The sequence below is a fragment of the Geospiza fortis genome, unplaced genomic scaffold, assembly GCF_000277835.1.
Source record: "Geospiza fortis unplaced genomic scaffold, GeoFor_1.0 scaffold590, whole genome shotgun sequence".
NCBI lineage: Eukaryota > Metazoa > Chordata > Aves > Passeriformes > Thraupidae > Geospiza > Geospiza fortis.
This window is the reverse complement of record NW_005054402.1, coordinates 492,506-501,596: the sequence shown is the minus strand read 5'-3', so window position 1 is coordinate 501,596 and position 9,091 is coordinate 492,506. Positions and strand designations below refer to the sequence as shown.

At 40.2% G+C, this 9,091-nt stretch overlaps 1 protein-coding gene across 1 annotated transcript in view; it reads right to left on the bottom strand.

The window, feature by feature from the left end:
- Positions 1–5,492: 5,492 nt before the first annotated feature.
- The window catches only part of LOC102032680 (golgin subfamily B member 1-like), a 32,059-nt gene continuing 28,460 nt past the window's right edge, over positions 5,493–9,091 (bottom strand). Inside the window, 5 exon segments of the mRNA XM_031061160.1 lie at positions 5,493–6,302; positions 6,776–6,890; positions 7,532–7,666; positions 8,021–8,118; positions 8,992–9,091. The exon segment at positions 8,992–9,091 is cut by the window's right edge and continues 10 nt beyond it. Of these exon segments, the coding sequence (XP_030917020.1) occupies positions 6,144–6,302; positions 6,776–6,890; positions 7,532–7,666; positions 8,021–8,118; positions 8,992–9,091 (607 nt within the window). The 3' untranslated portion in view covers positions 5,493–6,143.

Sequence of the window (9,091 nt, the reverse complement as noted above, 5' to 3'; positions counted from 1 at the left end):
CCTGGCCTGCCTGTGCCCCCCCTCCATCCCCACAGCCCCCCCCCCATGCATCCCACACTATCATTGCTGTCGTTTGCAATGAAGGGATGGGATCTTTTCAGGTTAAGAACGATTTATTGTTCAGATAAATCAGTCTTAGAGGCTGTGAGACTTTAAAGGAATAAGCCATAGGCTATAGCTCAAGAGTAGTCATAAGTTTCTTGGTTATAAGGCAATATATAACTTTCTAACTTGATAGACAGTTGTTACAGGGTTGATTTTGTTTTTCTAACCTATCACCTTCACTTCCTTTACTGCACTGTGGACACTTTGGTCTAATAGGCTTCTGTCTCCCCTGCACACATACACTTCTGTTATCACTTCTAAACTCTTAGCTTATTCTACACAACCACACCCCTACATTATAAACCCTTCACCATCTTATCAATACAGTTTCTTACTTACTTGAGGCATATTCTTACAACCATAGAAACATAAGTTTATGATTTTTCTGCTTAATGTTTGTGTATTATATTAGAAATATAAGTTAATGATTTTTCTGCTTAATGTTTGTGTATTGGTATTTTTACATCAATCTAAGTTTCTCCCAAGGCTGCAAATTAAACCCTTCAGTGTCTGTGGAAGTTTCTATTTTTCTGATTCCCACACTGCACCATTCCCACTCCTGCTCCCCCTCACACACCCAGCCTCAGCCTTTGGGGACCCCCCTTTTGTACCCAGTGGATGGCTGGGCACTGCACTGCTGTGCTTTTGTCCCATTTTTGGCACATTACCCAGGAATTCTCTTGTTTCCTCCACACCCTGGTGCTTTCAGGAGTAGGATTTCCAAGCGCTGGGAAGAAATTTGTGCCTTGAATCAAAATCACACAAGGATCCAAATCACCCTTTTTTCATATCTGGAGTAATCACAACACTTACAAACTCTGTTTCTTGTCCCTTCCCTACCAGTTTGGGCTAGGGAGCCACTTCCACAAGTAATTTCTCCATCCAAGAGACAAAAAGAAGGAAAACTTAAGCTGCAAGAGCCCATTTAGTACCTGACCATTGTTTGAGTTACAGCACAGTACACCCTAAAAATAATCACACTACAGGAAAGTACATTGCACCTTTTTAACCTTCCTTAATTCCTTCTTCTAACTCAATTTCAGATGGGCTGCTCTTGCATCCAGCACTCCCCAGAGAAGGAACAGGCACTGGTGTGTGCTGTGCACAGGACAATTGCCAGATGCAGATGAGGGAACATAAATTATGGGCCTATAATTTGACTTTTTTTTTTTCCTACAGGAAAACGTTATTTCGTGCTGAATGCAGGTAGCAGGAAAATTCTGAGGTAGAAAAACATAACGGGATGTAGTTAGAAAAGTGTGCTTGCAGCAAGCAGGGAGAGAATGAAATCCATGTACTGTGCTTCCATCTAGTGGAGTAAGTGGGCAATTTATTTCCAAATATCAACTGAGGAACTCCCAGTGCTCCTGGATCAGCTTTGGTCTGTTCATTTGGAACAGCTTGGGTCCATGGACATGGCACAGTAACTGAGTTCAGAGACCTGGGTTATAACTGCACTTCATCCTAAGCAAGCAGAGTACAGAACAACCCCAGCCCTGTATCTCCCTTTCAGCAGCATTTTCTACAGGAAAACAGTACCAGGAGCATTTCCCTGTGAAGCCTCCCCCCAAACACTACAGTCTCTTCCATATGCAGGGCCAGATACTTTCCAAAGAGACCAGGACACTTGGGATATTTAAAATATTTAGCAGCTTTTCCCACGAGCACACCTTGTTGCCTGCACCTGGGACATCCTGGAACTGGCATTTCCCCCAGAGCTCATTGAACAGTGCCAAAGTGGTGCTGGACGGGGAATAAAGATGCCTTCTGACCACCCAGACATGAAATGCTAACTTTTGGCAACAGAAAAACATGCTTCAGGAGAAAAAAAATCAAAATCCCCCTCTCAAAGGATCAATAAAGGGATAGGAAGCCCCAGTCTGTCCTTTCCTCTGGAAGTGACAGTGAGAATGTCACATGGAATGTGAGATGTGGGCACCATCCACCCTCTTGCTCATGTAGGTCAGTTCTAAGGAGAGAAAATAACCCCCCCCCTGCACTTCACAGGCTTTTATCTCAATTTCAGTAATTTAATATTTCTCCAATTCACCTCTAATGAATTGCGACCTGTATTTTTTTCTTAAACTTTATCTTCTATCACTGTCAAATGTTTTGCCTCAGTAGGAACTTCACAACTGCCAAGTATATGTAAATATAAAAACAAATAAAACACCCACCTTTCCCACATCATCTCAGTTAATGATGATTCCACACTCAGTGGGATGTTCCAGGGTCAGGATGCCTCTTTTACTCTGTGCTTCATCCCCTACACTGCTGTATTTTTGACCCATTCCAACCATAAAACCCTGCAAAGGACATTATTCTAACATTAGTGCAATTTGTCAGGAACATCAGGGACAAAATACCATTTTGAACTTCAAATTTCCTGTGAAATACTGTTCCTGCTCCTGCCCTCACAGAATGCACCCCCAAAACACGCAAGGAACTAAAATGTGAATTTCTGGGTAATCACTTTGGAATAATTCCTTCCAGAAAGACCAAGGCAGCTTCAAAAATTAAAAAAAGTTCTGCTTGTGCTCACACAGGAGCCCAGCCAAAGTGAGCATCAGCAAACTCATGGTTCTCCACAAGGAACGGGTCCTCTCTCATTCCACAAAGGAAAAAAGGGAAGGAATTAGAGGTGGAAAAGATATTATTTCTCTAGATTCACTTATTCTCTTGCTCTCTCTGTCTAAGCAATTCCACTGTTTTGCCTTTTAACAGTGAGGTTCCCTCAGCGTAAGTCAAATGGTTTTGAAAAACTCATTAATATAAAGGGGAGAAAGATCATCTAAAAGAAAAATCACTTACTGAATACTGATTTTACTAAGTTTATCACATTTGCATTAGGAAGTCTGTCATGATTGCCCCAAATAATATCACAACATATGAGGTAAAATGTAATTCATCACACAGAACTGCAGGGGAGAGCTTTGACAGCCCAGAAAAATCAAAATCTGACTCAGGATATGAATACATACCAACAGGTGGGGCTCTTCTTCCTTAAGACACCTTCATATCACTAAAACACAGTATTTTTGGGAAAGAATAAACCTAACCAGCAAAGTCAATGGGTCTTACCATGCATGTGAAGTATCCACATAAATTCCCACTTGAATAGGATTTCCTAAAGCAAATTAATCAGGACACTGGCAGCCTTTTGTTTCTTCCAGAGGGGAAATCTCCTGCTGCAGCCCCCAGGGTTCTGTGATCCTGTTAATTGGCCTTGTGACCATGGGCAAGCTCAGCCACAGGACACACACTTAGCTCTACTGGGGCCTTAGCATAAATCCCACCTCTCCCAAGGGGAATTTATCTTCTAGAAAGTTCCTTGGCTTAAAATTAATTAATTGCATGCACATACCAGCTCTGTCATTAGTAGTTAATGGTAAATAAGCACCATAAACATCTGTTACTTCAAAAACTGCAGCTTTCCCTCGTGGAACATTGAAATTTGCTGGGGTTTTTTGTTTGTGTGGTTTTTTTATTGGGGTTTTTTTGGTTTGGGTTTTTTTTTTGTTTTGGTTTGGTTTTTTTTGGGTTTTTGGGTTTTTTTTTGAGGGTGATCCTCAACCTCAAACAAACAATTAAAAATAACCCCAGCAAAAGTTCTGTGGAAGCATTTGCCACGTGTTTTTTCAGCCACTCTGAAATGTGAAGAGCTCACTGCAGGGTCTATTCCATATTAGTAAGTGGCAAACACTTTATGGAAGTGCCTGTTCTGGGAAAAAGAACAAGAGGCAGCTGGCACAGGAACACCTCAGCTTCAGGAGCTGGCCAACACCTCCAAGACCTGGTTTCCCTGAAATTCATGGCAAAACCCTTCCCAAGGGCAGGCCCCACTATGGATCCCTGGGCTATTTTTATGACCTCTTCAGGCAGTTGATAGAAGGGAAAAATTTTATTTTCCCCTCTTTGGCAACTTCAATCTGTAAGGAAAGGTACTTCAGAAATGGGAAAGGAATGAAAAGCAGCACTTGTCCAGCAAAGTTCTTGTCCCCAACAAGGCAGAAATGGATTTTATCACACAAACTTGGAAAGAGCTTTAATGTGGGAATCATCTGTGGCAATGTTTATCCTTTAGTTCTAGTAGCTGGTGGGTTTGAACATTCATTCACATTGCCATGAATTATTTTCTCCAAAAACCCTTAGGAAAAGGCTTTGGACTGCAATAAACCCGTTATTTACCAGCAGTCTCCAACATTACAGCACTGCACCCAGACTCTGGCTCCAAGACTACAAACCAGAGGGAAATTCAGGTCTTAAATACATCAGGAATTGCATCAGCTGAGACATTGGAATTTGAAGGTAGAGAATTTTAAACAAATTTCCTCCATTTGCTGGATCTCAGACCAAGTGAAGCCAAGCATTTAAATCATGAACTGTAGCATGAGCACACTCTCAGGGCAATACTTACCCAGGAAAAGCTGCTTCCTAAATTACATGAGCTCACCTCCCAATAACATTTTTATCAGCTTCTGGAATGGAGTTCACAGAATATCTACATTTGTCAAGCCATTTGACTTTTTTCCCAGTTTGTGCTTATCACAGTGACAGCACAAAGGCCTGAAGAAAGCAGGACAGAATTTCAAACACCTCTGGATCCTTTCCCACTCACTGAGCCTCAGGACAGAAGGTTGCTTGTCTACTCTCCCCTCAGGTCAAAAATCCCTCACACTGGATAAATAAGACTGGAAGGGCCATTGCTGCCTTTGGAAAACATTCTGCTTCATTAGAACATAATTAGCTAAAAAAAGCTTATCATCATTCTGCTAACACCCATTTTCAGGCTGGGAAGTGATCATTAGTACTCATGTTCCCACTGTATCTGGTGTTTGAGAGTTATCTCAGTATTTGGGTGACACCAGGGCTGAGCACAGGGACTGAATCAGCCACTCAAAGGAGATGAACCATCACTATTTTTAAAAAAAACAATTATAGCAGAATATATTTGATTTATATAAAAATCCACACCTTTACCAGACTAAGAAATATTAAAGACCATCAAAAGAAGGTGGTTTACAGTATTTACCTGCAGCAGTAACTACCTCTTTAGCAGATAAATCACTTCACTAAAATATCTCCGAGTCAACCTTGTTTCTGCTCATCAGTAAAACCGATGGAATCCTTCCTTTTCCATATTCACTGGGTTTTCCTTTTCCCACAAGATTCTTAGCTGAATTTACTGATTTGTACCTTGAAGCTGAAACATGTAAAATATGTAAGGTTGTGTCTTTAGAAGCTAGAATTTCATGTGTTCTGCAACTGAGTAACATTCTGCCTCCAAGACAGGCAGTAACCAAGCTCCACCAAGAAAAGTGCAAGTGAATTTAAAAAATACTGAACCCCCCACAAGTTACAAAAACTAAAAAATTACAAAAAGAATATAAGAAGTTGGAAATATTTATGTCACTTCAGTTGTGAATTTTTACTACATTTTTAATCATCAGCTTACCTCATTACCACATACAGATCTGTGCATCTTGATTTCTTTACAAACTTAATGGGAAAGAACCTCCTTAATTCTTTTATTTTCAGGCAAAAGAAAGAAAAACCACCTAACCAACCAAAGAAAATCAAAAATCCAGTAGTTTTTCCTTTATTGCACTCCATAAAACTTCTTGTTATAATCAAGAAGCTAATATACAGTAATAGTTTGATATTCCTTTAGAATTTATAGTTTAACTCTTAAAATAAAATTTGTATAGAAAAGATATCATTTACAACCCATTCAGTAGTAATCCACCATTATGTACCCACAAACGATATTAAATAACTTGTATGCAGCAGTTTCCTTATAGGGCAGAGGGGAATATTTTCTCCTTACAAATATAATATCCCACTGTAAAAGAGCAATTCAAGTCAACTTTGGAGCAAGTGTGATATGCAGGAGTTTCACTGGAGAAGCTCGAGGTTGGGTGCAGTGTCCCGGGGATTTGTAGGACTGTGTCCAGTGCACAGCAGAAGAGCAGCATGTGAGGAGCCTCGGGGCTGGCACTGCCCACAGGGAAAGGAGCCTCCCAGGGAGGGCAGTGCATTCAGAGCACACCAGCGAGGCACAGGACAACAAGGAGGTGTAGTGTGACCAGGTAGGTGAGGAATAAATAGCGGGATTTGGCTCGGGCCGTCAGCAGCTTGGAGCAGTAAAGGCTTCGCCCCCGGAGCCAGCGGCGCAAGGAAAGGGCTCCTCCTTTCATCTGGGGAAGAGACAAAAGTTATCAGAGGAAGAATCAGGAATGCAAACCAGGAACAGCTCCCCTGCAGCCTGGATTTCTGAGGCACTACAAACCTTCTGTCTCTGACACAGCAACTGACCCCAAAATACCACTGATGCCAAATACCAAAGCATAAATGATTTAAAGGCCCCAAACCCAGCACTGAGAGAGGAAAGGAATAAATCCAAGCTGTGTATTATGCAACTCCACACATCAACATGCATACTGCATTTTGGGCATGCATAATGAAATGCAGACACAGTTTATTTAATAGCCACACGTGTAGTATAAATATGATTACATACCATTTTTAACCTGGACATATGCAGTGTGTTTGCTGGCATGGTTTACACAGCTGCTGGTCTTAGACTCACAGCCCCCACAGAAAGAAATGAAGGATGTTTTTCCACCACTTTTAAGGAGCTGAGGGTTTTTAAAGGCTTTCATTCCCTTACCTTTCTCACAACAACGTGTTCACTGGGATTGATAATTAAGGCTTCCCTCTCCTCCTCATCTTCCATCTGGACAGTGTAGTCACTGGGGACAGACCTGTAACTGCCTACTTCAAATCTAGAGAAAAATTCAAGGCACAGAGATATGCACTGCTGAATTATCTCCTCTTTTAAGTACTGAATTGACATAAAAGCAATTATTTTGCATACTTAAAATGACTAAGGGAAGGTGCCCACAAAATGCTGACTCACTTTATGCTGCCAGGTCTTTTTCAGTCTCTATTTACAATCTACTCTCAAGGTGCTTCATTTATCCAGAATTAATCCCCACCATCACCAGCTGACTGAACAGTGATTTTCAGGTGATGGTAGTGAGGGACCCTTTATTTATGCAGGTGCATAATGATATTTTCAATCTAAGCAGTGGTTCTGCTAAAGCTGTTATATGGGAAATTGTATTCCCAACCTGGAAAAAAAGAAATAGCACTGACTACTAACAGATGAACAATCTAACAGATGAAATTAAATAAAGAAAAAAAAATCCCAAAGCCTATAACAGTTTTTGATCTAGTGTTTAACATAGCTTTTTAATACATGTATTTTCACTACTTCGGGCACTGTGGGCTCACACACAGGTTTGTTTATTATTATTAGAAGAGGTAGTAGTATCTCAAAAAAAAAAAAAAATTAAAGACCAACAGGAAAACCTCTCACTAATCTCACAAAAAATAAAAGGCAAACAAATAGTCTGTGTTTTACCTGTTACTTCTCTCCTCAGAGAGTCCAAGAGCCTCTTCTGCAGCTTCTCTCCTCCTCCTCTCCTCTGCCAGTGTTTCTGTGAGCTGGGAGAGACTCTGCTGCATTGACTCATACTGCTGCTCTGACTCTGCAAGCCTGGGACAAAACAAAATCTGAAATCAATGTTTTATGGACTCAAATAATTATTTACTTGTTCTTTTTTTATTAGATCTTCCTTTTAGTGACAGATTTAATTATAATGAGATGCTTCAGCTTAAATATTGAGATAAAGCCACCAATAATCAGTATATTTATGTACAGATACAAACCACAAGTATTACCAGATGTAACAATTCAAGAATATGGCTTATGATTCATGTAATCCACTGCAAATCCACTCCTTCTCCATCTCCACACAAATGCCTCAGAGGGATAGAAAAGCATTACTTTCACACTCACAGCACAGCTGTCAGGAAAATAATATTGCTAATACATGCTCTGAGTCCTGACCTTTTCCTGAGCTCATTTAGCTCCATATTGTCTGTCTCCACAATAATCCCAGATCTCTCCCGTGGTGCTCCAGGGGGAACTTCTGCTCTGGTTTCATCCTAGAAAATATTAAGGAAAAAAAAACAAGCAAGTGACCATTTTTCTACTTGCCAGAAGTCTTTATTTCAATTACAGAATCCATGGCACCACAAAACAGTGGAATGGACAATTATTTGTGGCACTTAATGTTTTCATTTCCATCTCTCAACAATGTCTGAGGGGAAAAGAAATGCATCTACACATGAACAACTCCAGAAGCAAGACAGTTATTAATTTATTCTTAATTTACAGTTCTTGTTTGGATTTCCAAACAAGGACTGTTTTTATTTCCATTTATGGAGAGCAAGGGTTGTTCTCTATATGCATTCATATGCTATTTTAGGGTGTTCTCTTCATGATTGCTAACGAATAACTAAAGCAGTACAGGAAAGCTTTTTAAGAATAAAGGAATAATGGTGAATCATAAAGGACTGGGTTGGAAGGGATCTTAAAAATCATCAAGTTCCAACTCCAAATAATAATCTTACAGATGTGTATGAGGTGTTTGCAAAGGGTTCTGAAATGCTGAACTGGTGATGTAGATCTCACTTCTGAAAATATTACTCAATATTGTAAAGTGATCTACAACTAATGTGAAATTATCACTAAATTTCCTGATCCACTGAGCAGTGATCATCCAGTTATATCTGCCAGCTGCAGACCAACTCAAAAAAGATGTTTCAAAACAAAAAAATACAAAAAACAGCTTCCTTAAATGAAAAGTCAAATTAGACCAGCTTAACAACAACAAGGATAGTTATCTTCAGTCACGGGCCAGAAAAAGCCCTGGGTCACTACAACAAAAAGTACCTTATTTCATTTCTAGCAAGAAAACCAGAAAAGTGTAAGCACAGAAGGAAGAAACCAAAGAACCTTTCCATGTATCTGTTTACCTGGACTGAGCCTTGGAAAGATGTCACTTGCATTGCCTGATACTCCCTCTCCAGCCTCACATAACGATTTTGCAGATCAGTGTAATGGAGCTGGTTGTCC